At 33.5% G+C, this 21,113-nt stretch overlaps 1 protein-coding gene across 3 annotated transcripts in view; it reads right to left on the reverse strand.

The window, feature by feature from the left end:
* Window positions 1-21,113, reverse strand: part of LOC149908754 (kinesin-like protein CG14535) — a 303,719-nt gene that overhangs the window by 45,665 nt on the left and 236,941 nt on the right. For all 3 annotated transcript variants that reach the window (XM_090120333.1, XM_090120334.1, XM_090120335.1), the window contains one exon: window positions 5,356-5,518. In XM_090120333.1, the coding sequence (XP_089976459.1) occupies window positions 5,356-5,518 (163 nt within the window). The remainder of the gene's footprint in view (window positions 1-5,355; window positions 5,519-21,113) is intronic.

The raw sequence follows: 21,113 nt of genomic DNA on the forward strand, positions 1-21,113 counted from the left end.
TTATTATTCTAGTTGGGGCTCTATTAATATTTCCGATATTCAGACCACGAGAGCGGAGATATTTGAATTTACTATGAACTTGGTCACTAATCGCATTACCGTCCGATCGAACTTCTAATGTCTTTCGTGATCGGAATTATAGACTAACATTTTAAATAAACAATTTTAAACTTGTTAAAAATTATATTTAAGAGAGAGCAGTAGACCATTTCTTTATAATATTTTCTATATTTATTTACTTCTTAAAGTTAATTAATTAACTTGATCGAAATAACAAAACCAGACATCTTCACTCGCTAAAGTAGGTAGCAAGCATAAAAAATATTTTATGTTAGTTCTTTACACATTCAAAAGCATCTTCAAAGCACCACCTTAACCAAAACCTTCTTTAATCATTCTCATCCAAATTAAAAAAAAAATGAAATACCAAATTTAAAACTAGAAGAAGTCCATGTCACTGGCAGCATTAAAAAAAAGCAAATCACGCGTCGTCATGAAGGTGCAATTTTGACTTGTTGCACGCTAAACTCTAATATCATCGGGACGCATCGGAGCATGAAATCAGGTTTTTGCGCTAACGAACACGGTAAGTTTGAACATTATTAATCCTTGTTGAGATGAGATGGGAAATATGCAAGTGGGTCACATATTAAGTACGTTTTTACGTTTTTTGCTAAAGGACTGTTCAATTTTGCGATTATGATGTATTTTATTTTACATTCTAATAATAGACAAATGACATAATTAAAGATACATTTGTTATGTTATTGCATGTGAGCTTTAAATCGTAATTTATAATATTTCTTAGATATTTAAACCCATAAGTACTAATAATTACATGTAAAATTATAAACAAAAAATTGTATGCCTCACTGAAAGTTTGATACACTTATAAAGGGATAGAGTTACGTCATTTTAAAACGATTTTTCATGCTCTCTATATTAATATTATATTACCTTAGGGAGTATTCAGAAAGAAAGCTTGAAACTTATAAGCGCTTATCGGCGCTTGTCATGTTCATATATTTTCCTGCGCGGGCTACCATCGCTGACAAGCGCCGATAAGCGCTTATAAGCGCTTATAAGCGCTTATAAGTTTCAAGCTTTCTTTCTGAATACGCCCTAATACTAGTAACCACGGACATATATCAAGATAGACTAAGCGAGTGTATGTACTTCCCGTGTCCAAACTACGATTATGAAACTTACTTGACGCTGGCCTACACTCAGTCCGCGCTTGCAGTTCGCCAAGGAAAGACGTGAAGCTGAATAAAGTAAAATGCCGAATTACGCCGTTATAAACTGTAGAAACTCCACAGCTGTGAGTGGCCGAGTTAGCAGAGATGTTTCCTTCCACCGGTAAGTAATTTTCTAATCAGAATATGCACTATTTATTTTAAAATCAAATAAAGAATATCTGTGGAAAACGATCGTGACAAACACGGATACCAAATCATACGAAATGATTCGGAATACATTGCGGCTTTTACTTGGCACGGTAAAGATCGCGTCGTATGATAACAAGCAATGAATAGCGTCTTCTCATTTTTCTGTTCTCATTTTTCTGTCCAATTTTGTGGTTAGTGATGTTCATTTGATGCAACAGTTCTCGATTCTAATCGATTTTATAATCGAACAGATAAATGATAATTTGAAGGAGCAATTTTTCAGAAAAAAAGGCATAGATTTTTTTTGTCATTTAATACGACTTGACCTAGAACTTTTAAGTATTTTAATACAAAGGTACTAAAAATAAATATTATGACATGGACGCCATTAGTTAAAGTGTCATCTTGGGAGTTTTTTAAGAAAACTCCTTATTGCTTAGACTATGTTTGTTTTTTCAGTTTTCCAAGTAACCCGAACATAAAAGGAAAATGGATCGATGCAACGGGACATAAAGATTGATTGATTGACAGTTTCATTACTTTCTTTCGATGGCCTCTCTAGTACGTAGTACATGGTAACTCAATGGGCATATGTAAGAAAAAGCTAAAACACATTAGTTTACTTGTTAGAATATTAAAAGTAGGGATGTAACGATACCGATACCGATACCGATATATCGGCCGATATATCGGCAAGCCGATATATCGGTATCGCCGATAATAAAACAACCGATACCGATATCAAACAATTGACAACATTTCAAAATTTTAAGCTACTTATTTTAATGAAAACTAGATCAAAAATTATGATACACGTATTTTTTGCTTTTTCTAAATATGGAAGTTTTCATTCATCTTTTTGAGTTTTAAAATCATCTCATTCTAAAATGTCGTAAGCGCCAAATGACGTCATACACATGACGAGGAATACATTTTTTTCCTTTGCCTTTCCTTTCCTTGCCATACCTAGTTTAAATTTAAAAAAAATCTTGGCAGTTGACATTTTGGCACATTTGTCACTTTGATTCGTCAAGCTTTGTAAATATTGTTATTTATTATTTGCTGATCCAAATTTTAAACGAAAGAAACTTATTCACAAGTACTGATGATGATGACTTTATGCAGGATTTGTTAAGGGGTACTGAAAATTTCTAGGAAACAAATATACTATCCCAAAAACGTTGGAAAGTGTTAAATAAATACAACTTTTAGTAAGTAAACAAAGTCTTTTATTTCAAGAAAATTATGAACACTATAGGCACTATTGTATAATATAAATGAATTGGTCCAACTCCAATCAAACAAACATCACGCTCATGAGATTAAATTAGAAAACCAAAACACAATAACACGATTTAAAAGTTTGTTTACATGAATAATTCACAAAAATGACATTAATATGGACACATGCCATACCCTGTAAAATATGTCAGTGATAGTTTTTTTTAGCTTTTTTTAAATTAGGCTAAGCCGCATTTTTATTCCTCCGTATGTATGACGTCATCATCACATTTATCGTTTTTATTTAATTTCTCTTAAAATATGCGATTAAAAAATGAAATAATTTTTTTTCTGTAATCGCAAGAGCAAAATAAAGAAACGGTTTTTTTCTTTCATGGCCTTATAAGAAATGAAATGTTGTCAATTCAAAAAACCGTGCCCAATGAACGATGCGGGAGGCCGCCCGCGCGTGTGCACTTTGTTTTCTAAAAAAACTACCAATAGTAAACTTTTATTAGGTACTGATTGTATGTGTATTACTTAAAGTTTAACTGACATTGTAAAATAATAATACTAAAATAAATGGTTTTGTTGTTTTTTGATTTGGCATTTTTATTTAAAAGAATACGATTAACAGTTGAGTCTCTGTTAAATGTTGGTAACTTTTTATGCATAATTCACTATTTATTTTTCTACCAAGCCATCGATATCGGTATCGGTATCGGTATCGCCGATACATTACTACAAATATCGGTATCGGTATCGTATCGGCAAAATCATGTATCGTTACATCCCTAATTAAAAGGTTTATAACTTTATTTTATCATCCCTCTGTCTATGGTAATTATCATTTTTCTGTCTTGAATCGATTTAGTAATCGATTACGATTCATTTATTTGACTACCTCTTAGACATAGATCTAGTTTGATCTGATTTCTTTCGATTTACTTCGATGGGATAGGACGATACTAGAATCGCCGCGCGAGCGGCGGCCTAATCGATTTAGCGTAAAATGAAATTAACATCACTAAAAAGCGCTCGTGACGTCATAACGCGTCAAGGTCAGTACAAAAAATATGACACGCTTGGTTTTCATACAGATCGCGGTACTTGCGTTGTCTACTTATATATACATGTCTGTGCTAGTAACTATTTAGTTATCTATGCTTATACTCTGCGGTAAACACAAAACGCAAGTCAAGCGACGCAGCGCCATCTAACGGCACTGAAACAAACCAAACCTCATTGATATGCAAAGGAAGATTTATCTCTCTCCGCTGTAGCTAATAAAAGATTATTATCTTGCAGAAGTGCTCATTAGGGAAGATCATCAGTTGTCTCATTAAGGGACCAATTAGTGAGACCTGGTTAACTGTACGTCTTGACTTATTGTCTGTTTGTTTGCGCTGTCGTATTGAGTTTTGTGTGTAGATTTTTGTGTGAAAGTGGGTTGGCTTTGAAATCCTGTAGATTCATGGGATTCTTTTTGCTTTTGTGTAAAGTAGGTTATGCTCCACTCAATCAATATTGAGTTCAAATTTCGATGGAAAATCCTTTTTTATTTTTTCTATGCAACCAAATGTGCCACAGTAAAGTGTAAGTACAGCTAGTAAATAATATACAATTTTGCTGATAAATATTATTTTAATTCTGATAGTGGTAATGGTCATAAATATAAGGTGTATACTTAATCATATTTGATATTTTATAGAAACAGGTAAAAAAATACACTATTTTCCAATTTACCGGGAAGTACTATTTTTCGAAATTACCCAGGCGCATAAAGTTTTCATCGATCGATACCAACTATTTTTATCTTTGCCCATTTTTGCCGGTCAATTATAATCTGTGGAACTGTTGATTTTTCGAAGACTGAGTTTGGAGTCGGTTCTCTGTGGAGTTCTTTAATCATCGACTAGACATCGTCTCGTCACGTACGTAAGTTTGATTTGAGCTACTTGACGACTCTTTGACTTTGCAACTTGTGAATTCGTAGTTATGAAGTTTAGGTATAAATGAATTTAGGCTTTTAGCATTGAGCTTAAATTTAAGCTTTTTATTGAAGGCATCGGTGGTAATTGTTAAAAATATGTAATGACGATACGAAAGTGCTTCAAAAAGAAGTCTAATTGAATTGATGGAAACTACAATTATTTTTAACAAAAACATTAATCGAATTTAGAACCTCTTTCTTTTTTTTAAGTTGGTTGAACAAAACCACAGTTTTAAAAATATTTCATTTACTCCATTCTTTAAAGGTCACATTGTCAAGATTATTATTATAAAGACGCTCTACCATTATTATATATGTACATGTATGTTAGCTTTCCGCCCGCGGCTTCGCTTGCGTGCACTTCACATTAACAGCCTTTCCGCAAACATACTATTTCACTTCCTTGGTGTTTTTTTTACGATACGGAAATAAATGTCCTTCCGCATCTCTGTAGAAAATATAACCAAAATCAGCTCAGACGTGAAAGTTTAAAGAGTAACCCTAGGGTTAAGTATAATGATTTTATGTACCTACTCGATATGATTTATGATGACTTTTTCGAATTGATCGTATCGAATACCTATGTAAGTACAATTCAAAATCATTTGCAAAGGTTTAATTAATAAATAAAATATATTGTTTAATTAAGAACTTTTCATTCATTGTAGTAGCGCTATTAAAAGCTCTGCTTGTTCGTTTTTCCGTTTTTTCTGTAACTATAAAAATCTCTTTGCTACCAATCTTCTATCTCACCTTGCCCAACCCAGTGGGTTCCTTAACCCCCAGCCGCCTGAGCAGCGCGGGGGGCGGGGGAGGGGGGGTACGATGTAGTGCGGCACTGAACCCAGCAGGTTGTGGGTCCTCCTCCCGCCGCCGTCGCTCCCTGTGTGGTGACCCGGTGGTGCATTTTGTTGTCCTGTAAAAGGGAAGTGGTGAGTTAGGGCTTTTGAAATGTTGGTGACTTTGAGCTTTTGAGAAAGTTGCGCTTTTGGCTTTTCAGCCAAATGTTGCTATTAAAACACTTGTTTGTTTACAAATTGTGTAAAAGAAAAATTGAAACAAATAGCAGTAGCAGTCAGATTATAAAAATCCTGTATAATTTAAACTCATTTGTAGAGCTTTTGGAAAAAGTCATCTTATTAATGACATTTTAATAAAGAACGGTGTAATAAAGTGCGGTAAGATTAATATTGTTAGATATTTTCGAAATGCAAATAATAAAAAAGCACCATTTTTTTCCTTCCGTCTACAATCATCAAATATCCGATAACACGGCATCGTTAAGGAATTCGGTAACAAATGAACGTTACGTGATGTCCCGAATGACCTTTTTACATTTTTCAAAACGCGTCAATGCAACGCATAGGGGCGCAGATGGATCACTTCTACGTGACGAGAGGCTCCGAACTTCCCAATTGAAAATTCTTTTACGTTTTGCATCCAAGTATTTCGTTAATAATGTTCGACTGCTCAATAATTCATGTTTGGAAATTTCAATTATTGTGAAGGAAGCCAAATTGACATTGGTAAATCAATTTCCTTGCCAACCTTAGATGTGAATTCATAAATAAATATTTCATGTCATTTTTCACACACGGCACGATCTGATCCCATACTTAGCTTTCGCTTGTGTTATGGATACCAAATAGCAGATAAACATACGTATATAATTTTTAAATACATAATTATATAGATAATTAACACCCAGACACAGAGCAAACAACAATGTTCATCACACAAATATTTGCCCTGGGTGGAAATCGAACCCGCGACCTCTGGCTTTGAAGGCTGGGTCTCTATCAAGTTAATGAGACGTAAATAATAAACAATAATAGCAAAACCAGGACAAAACTATATACTGAGTATAGAAGAATACTTATAATACAAGTATAGTAGATAAGACGCTTCGCAATTTGTCGAGTATTTTTCTATTATTCTCGATGCAATATAAATTATAAAAAGAAATCCTAAAGAACGTCCACTATGATTGGACATTCCTTCGTTCCTTCTTTCTACATAAAATTACGATATAATTAGTAACTGTAGAAAAAATTCAGTAAATCTATACTAATATTATAAAGCTGAAGAGTTTGTTTGTTTGAACGCGCTAATCTCAGGAACTACTGGTCCGATTTGAAAAATTCTTTTGGTGTTAGATAGCCCATTTATCGATGAAGGCTAAGGCTATATATCATCACGCTAAGACCAACAGGAGCGGAGCAATGCGGGTGAAACCGCGGGGCACAGCTAGTTTTTGATATGGTAATAGAATTATTTAATACGTCAAAAGTAATTTAAACTTACTAAGTGTTATTGCAGGTTTTCCGAAAGCTTGAAAAAACACGAAGCGTGCGACGGTCGCGTGACAAAACCCGTATTTATTTGCTAACTATTAACATTCCTTTGGAGACATTAAGATTATACTTATATTATCTTGAACCTTAATAATGGGAAAATCTACTTCTTATCTTTTAAATGTGGATCGAATGATGAATAACCTATTTCTTAAGCGTCGCTATTGCAAAGGGATTCGGGTCAATTTCGAAAAAAAGATTTGTTCTCTTTAAAACAATATTTATTGCTATAATATTAAATACATCATAAATTACTATGTAAGTGCTTTGGGAAATGCACGCATTTTCCATACTTCCTTCCTAAGAATTGTGCGATATATATTTATGACCTATACATACCTATCATCTCCATATTATTTAAATACTACCGAAGACTTTTGTTTATCTAATAAATACGATTTATAAAACTTAATAACTGCTAATTAAGACACATTTTTTTTTCTCTTTTGTTAATATTCCTCCCTAGTTTCTGTATATCAGCATGTAGGTAGATGGATACCCGAAAATATAACCTACATTTTTTTAATTAACCGTACTTTGGCAATAACAATAAACATTAACAAAAGAATTACACAAAAGTCGTGTTCCATCAAAATAATTCGAAACGGAATAATCGCGATCATAATTAAAAATAACTCAAAAATCAAGGGGCGACGGCGACGTCCTCTTTCTTCATTTTCGACAATAATGAGCCTGTAAGTAAGTATATGAAAATTGCGTGTTTTAAATTCATATTTTACTCGAACACATATTTCACGTAAACTTTTAACAAAGTTACAGCGAGTTTTAGTTGGGACAAAGAGCAGGAAAATTATTTTTGCCTTTGAAGTTGGAATCGCGATATCGTACTAGATAAATGTTGTAACGGGCGCTTGCGATTTTTTCTTCTATTTCTTTTTAAAGTACGTTATGTTAATACTTGTAGTTGCCCGCGACGTCGTCTGTGTTGTGTTAAAAATTCTTAAGAAGAAATATTGACCTAGAATTTTAAAAGGAAATAGCGATCACCAAGATGCTTATTTACTCGTATATATATCGTACTTAATGCGTAAGAGAGTAAAAGTAACCAAAGTAATTTAATTATGGCGTAGAATTTTATACACACATTCTTTACATAATATCTTATAATATTAATATTACTCCGGCTGCGGCTTTGCTCTCTCAGTATTTGAGGAAATTAGAGTAGGTAGGTATATTATGTTAATTCAGGCTCTAGTGTATATGAATACTAAATTTCAGCGAAATCGGTTCAAATTTATGCGTGGAGAGTAACATGTCTACCTCTAACAATTTTTAAAATACTGATAATATAATATGCGTAATGCGTACCTATAACAGTATAGCCTAATAATATTTTATAAGTTACTAGCGGTCCACGGTCCACCCCAGCTTCGCCCGTGGTACATATTTATGTTTTCTCTACATAAGAACCATCCTCGTACTTCAAGGAATATAATAAAAAAAGAATTATCGATTTATAATTTACCGTCCACCCGTTCACGCGTGATGCCATGACAACGCGAAACGGGTTTCATCTTATATATAAAATTCTCGTGTCACAATGTTAGTCTGCATACTCCTCCGAAACGGGTGGACCGATTCTCATGAAATTTTCTGTGCATATCGGGTAAGTCTGAGAATCGGCCAACAGTGGCGTGCATTCCATAAAGACATAAAGACACTGCCTACCCTACCATTTACCAAACTCTGATCAATATTTAATATGCATAAATGAAATTCACAGCGTCATTAGATTTTATTAATTGCGCAATGTAGTTATGAAATAAAAATATATTTCAAATATATTTTAGATCCATCTATCGGTATTTTGGTAGCATTATTATCTAATTTCTATAACACCGGCTCGGCTCAAGTCACTATTCATGCGCTGCACTAGCGCCGCCACAGGACCCAGTACGTCACGGGACGGCAAAGACACAAACTATCCGTGTCTAAGTTTTTATATGTGTGCTCTGCGTGTCTATGCATATTTTATATGTGTGCGTGCCTATAAACACGGCACACTGATGTAATAAAACCACGCACACAAACACACAAGGTAGGCAGTGTCTTTTTACGAAGATATACGAATTAGGTACGAACCGAATTCGGAACTACATCGAAAGTCGAAACTGAAGTTGAATATGCGACCAAATTAAGAAGTGTGATAATGTATACAATTTTGTAGCGGTAAAGACCATCTGCAAATAGTATCATTATTCGTTTGTTTTGTTTTGGAAATAACAAACGTTTACTTTGAGGTTAAATTTGCTTTTTGAGAAAATTAATAATGTTTACTACGACAATTTGCAAGTGAAGTGTTTTGAGAGTAACTAAATAGATTATGTATATCATCAGTGTATTTTGTAAGATAATAAGGCATACCTAATTTAACGAAAAATTCTTATTTTTGTTTTATGAATAAACTTTTATCAAACAGAGAGTGATAGGAAAAAGGCCGATCTATAAATGGATCTATACCGGAATTTGTAATACACAAAGGTAAAGTTAATCATTAATTACATAATATAGAATACTAGTTAGGATATATCATACCTACTTTGACAATTATTTTATAGATAATATGACCTATGTTCGTGATATGTTTTCCATTATTTTGCGGAAATACTATGTATCTCCAATCAAATATCAGTACTGCAATATGAAATATAAGTTTTTATGACTTATTATCATTGCAATATTTCTGCCTACCCTGTCCAAAAACTCTGTGCACGCCCCTGTCGGCCAACATCTATTTTTCATATGTACCACGGGCGAAGCCGGGGCGGGCCGCTAGTTTTTATATATAAGTTATCATACTGTAGATTTATATTACACTGATCTAAAATTGTTTCCGATAAAGCTAAACATTTTCCGTTAAAATGTCAAAAAGCCGCATCGCCATTGTCGGATTTGATACATTTTATAAAAGATAGAATAAGCGACATGTCGAAGCAATTTCAAAAGATGTTTATACCCTATGATTTCACGGGCCGATGGTTCAACGGAAAACAATCCAAAGGCCTCGCTCTGACATTTGATAGAATGTTCCACGTACCATGAATAAGCTAGCTTTTATTATTTTTAGATTTCCCTTCTTAGAATATTTCGTCTTCGTAGTATGGATGTGGTGGGTGGTATTCCTTGTAGCGTTTTATAGCGGAAAAATTATTCTGTAGCTTATAGTGTTATATTATGAGTATTTGTTGCGAAGACCAGTAGCGGGGTATAAGAAATTAAATTAAAATACAGAGGTTCAGAGGTGATTAGCTATTTGTGCCATAAATAGTTGTAGTTTTGATGATGAAGTTTACTTCGTAGATTTCTAAGTTATTCGTTCTAATATTGACATAGTCTGAACACATTAATTTTGAAGGATAATTTGTTTATAATACAGAAAAAGCGCAACATTTCCCGCCATAAATCATCTGAGATCTACTTTGATAAAAATATAACAACCGGTAAATTATCAGTTAAAAGGTACGAAGTTGTTAAAAGGTCGCACGAAATAAAATTTAATCACTTAAATTACACTTTTTTATACATGAGCATTGAGCATTGCAAAGTAACGATAAATTTATTAACCCTATCGATGTCGTGTCGCGTGACAAACACGTCACGATAAATTCTCGTGTCGTTACGTTTTTTGAAATTCATTACTTTGTAATGGCGCTAAATAGTATTAAAGTGTTTTATATCAGAGATTTGAATTACGCAAATTGCGTTTTTATGGCGGCTTGCAGTAAATTATAAGGAAGTTTATGAGGGACGGCGACGCTAAATTAATTTTGAGCCTTTACTACATGTTCTTGTGACATATAATAAATAAATATTAAATAATAAGGGAATTTTAGGACGTATTTATGTGTATAAATATTCATTATGTTAGTGTGTGTGTGTTATACAAATAAAGCATGGAATTAAATTGTATTGTCGGATTATAATAATCACGCTGGCTTTCCAATATCTACTCTGACTCTATAATAATTAATACCAGGCTAATTGCAATCATTTTGAACTAAATAACTCTAACAACGTTAATATATTATCAGAAATAATTAAAACATTTCTAAACACGCTTCTCATATTCCTTAACCAAACTCTCTTCAACCACTTATACTGCTCTTTCTCTGTTAAATAGTTATTTCATTAACAAACTCTAAAAGCAAAATACGGCACTTTTAGCCATACAAACTTTCGATATAAAATTGAATTGCATTAGCGACACTAAACCATTTAAGAGCATAAAACAGACATAAAATCTAACTTCTAACTAGTTAGAACGGTATTGTTCTGTGGTGTTTACGAAGTTTTACATATTAAATGCTGTTTTATAACTTAATTGTTATGCAATATTTGTATATAATGTAAATTGAGTTCGATAGATGAGTTGTATAGATAGTAAAATGATGTTTTTAACTCAAATGCAGTAAACATCTCTATGTAGAGACCATTTAGTGGTTTCTATCTAATGTTTTAGGTAAAATAATCTATACTAATACTAATATTATAAAGCTGAAGAGTTTGTTTGTTTGAATGCGCTAATCTCAAGAACTACTTGTCCGATTTGAAAAATTCTTTCGGTGTTGGATAGCACATTAATCGAAGAAGACACGCCGGTGAAACCGCGGAGCGTAGCTGATCAAATATAATACTGTAATATTTAAAAAATAAGTCATCCTCTCCACCATAATAAAACGCAGCATTCGATAGCTAAACATTGCGAAAAAATCGATACATTCAATTTCAAATATATCCCATAATTTCCATCAAAAAGAAGGCTATTACAGATCTCAATTCAAACTCGATACATGAACTAGAAATGCATCGGAAGCACGCTATTGGACAGTTTAAATATTCGCCGTCAATCCGCCATCTTGGCTTAGCTGTCACGAGCTGCGTTCCTATACACGGTCGAAAAGACGAAAACAATTTAATTCCAATATGCAAGCCGTACTACTGGCGTGCTGCCATCTTAAAAAATAGTCTAGCCTGAGGTTAGTGTGAAGTTATAGACTTATTTTGTGAAGACTTAGTTTGTGAAGTTTTCGAAACACTATAACTGAACCGAATTCTGCACAGCTACAAAATGGTCATTGGTTGATCGATTTTGATCAAAATGTAATCTGTAATTTAAAAATAGTCAAATAAATGATCTTTCTTTCTTCCTCAACGAACTGTTAATTTTTTCTTGTTCAAGTAAAATGAGTGGGCTATTAGATAATTCTGTATTTTTAATTGGTGATAATTTTTTATGAACCGTATTTCTATATAGATAGAGATCCAAACATTATTCCAAAGATAAGTATCTATTTAAGAAATCGGAACAGTAAATAAGGCGTAATTGCAAAAAAATAAAACCCAATATATTACTGATAATCTTTATTAAAAAAGTCCATATAAGGTTCCTCATATAAATTCAGCTTATGACTCCCCGACCCAAGTGACCTATCTTTCTGTTAGTGATCTCATAAATACGGCCTTGTTTGCTAGCGAGTGCTTTAAGACCATTAAACAAATGACTGTACACACCGCAGTACACTCGCGCACTCCATCCTGCATGAGTTGAATATTTTATGTGAAAAATTACGGTACAGTCGCGCACACGTCTCATCGTCAAGGAATCCTGAAGCTAATGGGTATTTGAATAATTCCTGCCGTTCCTTATTCTTTTATTGGGAAATTTTGTTTACAGTATCATTATTTTTATTTTAGATTAAATATTAGCTTGATTGCAAATTGCTTGATTTCATGGGGAATAAAAAATAGGAGTAATATAATTCTTCTTCTGTGTGAATTAATTACGTTATTTTTTTTACAATACACAAATATCTTGTCTTGGTTAAATAACGTGTAACAATGAACAATAGTAAAAATAATGTGTTCCTGAAAGCTCTTGGATCGCTGCAGTTAATAGCGTAAGAGCCGAGAACAATATTGAGTGAGTGAAACATTATTTTTCACATAGTTGGTAACTAAAAAGTGCTGCAAGCTCCTCTGTCAACTTTACACTGTGTTTTATGACGTGAATTTTAGATTAAAACATGTATTCTATGACGATAGCTCGCCTGTCTAGTCACGCCCCTTTGAAACGTCGCCGCAGTTTCAAACGGAATACCTCGATAAAAATATAGTGGTTTGTATAAAAAAAGAAACCCCCTGTATGCGATAAGTCTGAAGCACAACACGGGGTATTAATAAAAGAGTTGGTAGCTTTGTGTATAAAACTCTTCATTAGAGATCATGGCATTGTTGCGTGCCAGTTTGTTCCTTTTACTGACGAAACAGTCAGTTTTTTGTGTCCATTCCTTAAGCGCATGTTAAAGGATGTAGCGGTTATAAAAATCAGCACCGTCAGGTGATGTCACTAGAAAATGTATTCGAAAGTCAGTTTAGTGTATGTCTACATCGACAGTGAAATCGAAATTGCAGTAAGTTCTGTTTTCCCTTAACGGAATAATAGAAAACCAACACGGCTTTTTTGTTAAACAACTATCATTTGTAGAAACCGTACTAAAGCGTTGTTCTTACGTCATTGAAAAAGGACTAGCAGATGGCGCCTAGATATGTTATGTTGTTTGTTATTCACTATTAATCACAAACATTCAATATTTTTACACGCAATGGATCGTCTTTTGGTAATACCCTCCATATAAAACGTCCGTTTATTTTTTTTGTAACTACTGTATTTATAAAACTAGGTGAAAATTATGATCCTTCTTTACGTCCTTAAATAGATTGTAAAATTTCAATCTACCTGTCGAATAACATCAGGTAGAAAGTCGTGAAGTTATTGCTAATAAAAACTAACTAGTATAATAAAAAAGACGTGTGGCACTCGGGGACTGCCGCGGTAAAGCTATTGCATGCTATGCCTACAAGCCACACCTCCGTGCCCGTCGTAATGGGGAGCGTGAGGTTTTTTCGTAACAGAATTTCTGGATTCGGTCCCCGCGCTCAAGGCCCGCGATAGAAGCTATGCCTATTGCATAATCTTATAATTTGCTCAAGTTATGGAAATTTCGCAATTTCCCATAACTTGGACAGACGATAAAGCCATGAGTGTATCTCCCTAAACGGACGTATGTTTGTATTGTATCCAGATGGAAAGTTTCGGCGAAGGGTGCCATTTTAAACAACGCGCCGTTTATTTAAAAGTACCGTTTATTGGACGAAACAATGAATTTACAAGCGTTTTCCTTTATGAGTGAATTTGGTTGGGAAATGAGATCGGACAGTGGAAGAGTTTTTTAATTATCACTGCCAATGTTAATACTCGGCTTATTTGCATGTTTAGGGTTCCAAATGAATTTGTTCTCTTTGTTGGAGTTAATCGGTTTTCAGTTCACCTTTTCCCATATTTATACTATAGAAGATCCAGAATGTTTTTGTTTTTTGGTGCAGCAATCAACGTATGGATGAAAGAAAAGGGTGGGTAGAACCTACCGTGCTGTATAGAAACCTTTACTGAGACTTGTGTGAAAAAAATTGTCTTGTTAGGGCATAAAAATCTAATCACGTACTTGCCAGTTAAAGAAACATAAAATATCACATTTATCTTATAATCCACAAGGGAATTTCACAAGAAACATGACACGTCGCCATTTTTGGAGACAAAAAATCGCCTAAAACATACTCCACACATTATTACACAGGTCTTCATTCATATTCAAGCTGGGAACAACGTAACTAAAACCATCATATATAACAACCAATTCACCCCTTGACTTGACGATTTCATAAAATGCGAAGTGATCCTACCCCGGGAGGCTTGTAGTGCCATAAAGAAGAATTCCCGTGTTCGAGACTAAAGTCAAGTCATTTTATATGAGACAGGTTTAAGCGACACGGGTTGAGATTTACGCGCCTAAGCATATTATGGTAAGTGAAAAAGTATAAGGTAGTGTGTCTGGATTAATATAATGCGTAATAAATAATAGGCGTAGCTCATGTTATTGCGCAACTGTCGTTTTTCTGAAAAAGCAATGCAAATATTAAATTATCCTAGTAGGTACGTAGTAGGAATGTTTTTCTTCTTTATTGATCTGAGAAAGTATTGTCTAGCAATAAATTGAACTGATATTTTACAAATTCAGTAGTATGCATGATAAGAAATTAATACTTTCCAGGACTTCTTAAAAATAAACCTTACTTATATGTTTTCTTGAATTTATAAATCTTTCGCGTCTATGAAAGTCCTGGCTCTACATGATTATCATAAAATTGTGTGACCTTTAATACAGTTAATTAATCAAGATTTAACTTTCAAGCATTTTTGTTCTATTACGACAAAAATATCAGAAAAAAATGCGTTCTCGTTAAAACAAATCTTAACAACGTTCCACACCCGAAACGTATTGTTATTAAATTATAAACTTATTACGTCCACAAAGAACCCCAGCACCCCAAACGATATGAAGACGTCAGAAGAAATATATGACGTTACAGGAAACGAATACAAATACGAAGAAAAAATAAATGTAAGAGATTCCGGGGGAAATGAGGAAAACCATACGCCAGCCCGCGAGGGGATAGGGTTGCCCCGGGGCAAGTCGAATTTTGAGCGTGATCATTTAAAAAGATAAATTGCAGTATTTGCACTTTTGGAATTCTGAAGCCCTATTGTTGGTACGGAAATTGAAGGATGAGAACGAAATTAGGATTGCATAATTAAATTATTTTTCGAGCTAAGGTTGACAGTCACTGCAATTTCTTTATGAATGATGTTATAGCTGTTATGGAGCTTATTGATACTTAACATTTGATTATTTTGTACTGTGCTTATTCGACGGTTAATTATTTAAAAACTAAAATTCTCTGTTAAACCAATACATTGGTGCTATAAAAGCAAGTGAGAGTTACCAGAAGCTAAAAAGATATCGGAAAATAGACAATAGATTTGAACTCCTTTGACACTGAACAAAAACAATGTGCTCAATGTTCATTGAATAACAGCGGTTAGACGTTAAACAGACTGTATTGTCTAAGCGTCGATTTCGTGTCGATAGCGATAGACATTGGAAATGTCAGTGATTGTGTTAACTATTGATAACGTCTCTAGTATTCATTAGTGCTTTAAAAGCTTTATTATAAACATTAACTTAAACAGACAGAGTTGATAAATTCCGAACTTATAGGTTCTATAATTTCATAGAAGGAAAGTTCAAAAAAGTATAACAAAAAATTACATTTTTATAGTCGTTAACAAGATAATCGTTTGATGTATTAATTAGACGTAATGTTTTATATGTGTCAGATTAACACACACATGTAACATGTACTATTACGCAAAGTATAATGTTACAATGCCCTGCATTTCTCTAAATGGAATTGTATTTTAATCTCCATTGACTTAATAATACGTGATAGAAGCCAATGCAATATAGCAAAGGGTGTTAAACTAAGTTCTACTTCAATCTGACAAAAGGCAGAGGTTGTGGTTTGTACTACATAAAATTGCAATAATCCGTAGTGAGGGTTGAGTACGATATCAGAAAATATATGTTTATTGGTCACCTATATAAGGCAATTCGTAACGATAAGACGTATACTTGGCGTAGGTATATTTTATATTTTCCTTAATAATTATGGTTAGTAGAGATTAGATGCGAAAATATATTAAAGGAATGATAAGAAAAATATTACATTCATTCAGTTTTCAGATTTTCAGTAAAATTCAGATGAATCAGTTATATTCGTTATCATTGAAATTAAAATGTATCACCCGTTCTATCAATTTGAAGCTTTTGAAGTATCTTTTCAAATTGTTCAAAATCACAACCCAGGAATGTCAACAAACCTATTACCAACACGGGACCGAATCCAGAAGTTAAAAGAAATTACCCATTCAAATCCTGCCCGTTGCAACACCCACCCATACAACGCCTTTATTTCTATGTAAATTTACATAATGATATTTTTGTCGCGCAACTTGTGGCGAGATTTAGTGCTGAATCTCGGGATGGGGATGGGGAGGATGAATAAATCATGGCCCCAGTGGAAATAGCTGATGGAACATGTGACTTAGCTGCTTTAGTGTAACAGTTTAGTGAAGCGATCGAACGTACTCGTATTTATAGAGAAATAGGTCTCGATTCTCACATCGCCTTTGACGTGAGACCTACATACATTTGCATTTCAATGGATGTCGTTTTTGAAATATATCGTGTACAAAACTTAACGTTATTGCATGTGAAATTTAATATGCTAGAATATGGTTTTGGGTATTTCGGCATCTCAGACCAATATGTATTATTGGAAGCCAGAAATTTCTCTCGGGATTATACTAGCGAGCCACATGTTAATCAATTAAGATGTTTGTGGTCGGTTGTCTTTGAATGTGTTTCAATATTGATTAGAAAATAACACTAATAAGCAGTAAAATTTAAAATAAACTGTTATTTCTTTCTAAGAACTGATTTTAGGTAAATATCATAACTGCTGGCTTATCTGATTGTCATATATCTAAGCTGTATTACTAGAAAATACAACAAAGATGAAGAGCATTGACTATCATATAAACCTTCGTATGATATAACGTCAGAAGCAATCTTATTGCACCAATACGACGTTTCAAAAAGGTATAGAAAATTGAATGCAAATATTTCACCAGAGCGACAAATTGCGAGGTCCGAAGCATATGCCATACAATCAACATGCATATGCATTATAGCATGAAGTGATATCGTTGATGCTATCCATGAAAAGGGGTTTTATAACGCCCTGATTAAAAACCGAGGGGCGGTATGCAACGTAACTGTTTGGAAGCTTTTGAAACATACTGCGTGTAGTTATTTAGGTGCGTTATAAATTACGAGTTTAGATACAATCCTATTGTCATGACGTAGTTCATGTGTTTCTTTAGGTTTTGTTTTATATGATCCTTAAAAAAGTATTTCCTGATTAATATTTTAATTTGTGTTATTAGGTAGTATCATAGGAATCATGTATGGCTTTACGTTTTGTTCCATTATTATTTCATCATATGTATTTGTTGTAATTTAAAAACTTTGTACACATTTATCATTATAATATCTTGCTAATATGTCATCTTATACACAGAAGATGCATAAGAAGATAATTTGGCGAAATGATCCCACCATTTTAGTCGACGTTAGTAACTAAGCAAACCGTAATTAGGACAATAAAAACAATGAAAATCGCGTTACACGGCTAATATACAATCCACGTTCACTAAAACAAATTACGCAGGTGTACCCAATTTTTCCTTATCTCCGAGGACAGATTTCATTGGACAATTTCCCTCTGTCACGCTCGATTTGTCGTTATAATCTTACTATTTAATCAGGATTATCTGGCTTGAAACCCTATAAATTAGACTGAGAATCGTCCACGATGGGTATTCTTTTGTAATGTTTACAGCTCGTACTTGAAATCTTAGTTTAGAGAAAGAAAATCTCTGTTTAAACGTAGCTGTAGTTGCGAAAGAAGCAGTATTTGCAAAATCCTACGCTTTTATCGGGTAAATGTAGATAATGCGAGAATTCAGGTCATTCCATTGTTACAATTTCTTCTAAATGTTTATGTTATTTATTGAATTGAATTTCCACATTAGTTGAATGAAGAATAAACTTAAGTTGTTCTCTAGTGTAAATTAAAATGAAAAACTGTGGTGCAAAGCGTTTCATTTATTGTAATCAAGTATACTTTAAAAACTGAATAAATATTGAGTAATGGTTTGTGTATTACGTAGTTTAATAAAATAAAAGTGCTGAAAAAAACACACTTTCCTCAAATGCGAAATATTAGCACTCCATAAAATATAATATTCCTTGATTCCCCAGAGTTCAAGTAATGCTTGTCTTACATAGTACAATTAAACACCAGATTGAGTTTTGATGTCCCCTGACATTCGCCGTACTAATCTCTACATCACGATATAGACAGACTCGGTAAATAGCATCTGACGTCGAGTACACTGTGTAAATACTGCTCTGATGGGAATGCTAATGTATTGTACAAGTTATATTTGCTCTCGATTTTATTTTCAGCATGATGCGTTTTTCAGTAATGGATGTTACAAATGACGTAATAATATTATATTGATTTAGACCGATTTATGCATAATTTTTTTTAATATATTTCATTAAATGATGTCATACAGTTTCTAAAGATCTTATAGTTACGGTACACTTTAAAACATTCATATGAATAGTACCGGTCAATATTTTGTTGTATCAATTAAACAGAAATACGTATCTAGTAAATGAACATTAAATATTCAGTAATACACATTAAATTACTATACCATACTGTATACATTGATCACGTAGTAAAACGTAATAGAAGGCATCAGGGCAATGATGTGATCGTTACGTATCGGTCCCCTTTCATTGCACGTCTTTCACTCATTAGAACCTCATTTCCGAGTTTACAGTGTTCAGCTATGCTTCTAGAAACACATGTATTTTGCAGCGTTATTGTATAGACCATGTATAGACGTCATCTTTTCCTTCCTCTTAAATTAGGTCACTTGGAATAAACGACTAGCTTACAAACTTATAAGTTAGTCTAAGTTTCTATAATGCAAGTTTAATCCGTTTTTTTGTGTTTTTTTTCAGGCCAAAACCATGAAATTGGATGAAATTCATAAAAAGAAAACATACGAAAATTAGAAATGTTTTGTTATGTGTTTAAATAAAAAGCTAGTACATAATATATAGACTACAGGCCCGTGTTGAAAAAATTATGGGTCATTTGACCCACCACCTGACCTATCTAGAATGATATAAGAGCATTAAATAATAAGATTCAGCACTATGACGTCACTTGTAAGCTGTCCACCTGAGTGCAGATGAGAATTCGAAGGTTCAGGTAGAGATTTTCTCCCCTTGTCTCCATGATTTTTGTACGGCGTTGCGGAATAATTGATTAAAAGTAGTATAGAAATAGTATGACACAGATGCCGTACAAAATCAAATGACCAAATTTACTCCGGCAACTGTCGAAAAATAAAAATAAATTCCGACTTTGTGGACCACCATTTTTGTACGGCATCTGTGTCATACTATTTCTATACTGCTTTTAAGCCATTATTCCGCAACGCCGTACAAAAATCATGGAGACAAGGGGAGAAAATCTCTACCTGAACTTTCGAATTCTCACCTGCACTCAGGTGGACAGCTTACGAGTGACGTCATAGTGCTGAATCTTATTATTTTATGCTCTTATTTCATTCTAGATAGGTCAGGTGGTGGGTCAAATGACCCATAATTTTTTCAACATGGGCCTGTAGTCTAATATAGGAGGAATAACTCTGAATGCTTATTAAATGTTAAACTAATAAACACGATTAATGTTTGATAAAATTTCTTAGGTGTACTTCAAGGTTAATCACTTGAGCCTATATTATTAATATTTTACGTCAATGACTTAATCAACGGACTTAGACAAAAATTACAAAATATAATTTGAAAACCGTTTGAAAAAATAGTGAACAACGGAAACAAATACGTTATTCCAGAGACATATCTAGCTGCATGCGTCCGCAGTTCGGTGGCACGCAACATTAAGACGCCACATCAGTCTTGAAGGGAGATGTAAGGACATTAAATTCGTTCCTGTTACACTACATTACCTTTGCCCACCAGTGTCGTTATAAAAATATTGAGTCAATCCCCGTAGATGATTTACATTCATGAGATTTGTTACCAGCAATAATATTGAGAAGTTTGCTAAGAAGACAATAAAAAGATTAAGTATTTTTAGCTGTTCTAAATGTCATGTACCTGTATTATATATTATTTGAATTAATATATGTATCTCATAAATAACGAGCAGAGTATGCTTAAAAATTATTATACAGGTAAAATTAGGACGAAGCATTCCAATTAAATAATAATCCCGAGGAGTATCCCTCATAATGCGTTATGCCATGTTTCGTGGTAATTATTATAATAGAGTGCTATTTTATTTCATTATAGCAGACAACTCGTATATTACTAAGTTGGAAGTTTTGTATGGGAGAAGTTCATACAAACAATTGTACACTCGCGAACATAAATATTTATGCGGAATTGTGAATTTTATGGCCGTTCTGTTCTGAGTTTGTAAGCGTATGTTTTGTATGAAAAATAAGTGTTTGGTTTTAATGTAAAGTGAAAGCGATGTTTCTATCTAAAGTTGTATTTTATTCGA

Source organism: Colias eurytheme, chromosome 4 (genome assembly GCF_061535395.1).
Source record: "Colias eurytheme isolate Ceu_HAF_F1 chromosome 4, ilColEury1 Martin Lab GWU primary, whole genome shotgun sequence".
In the NCBI taxonomy this organism is placed as follows: domain Eukaryota; kingdom Metazoa; phylum Arthropoda; class Insecta; order Lepidoptera; family Pieridae; genus Colias; species Colias eurytheme.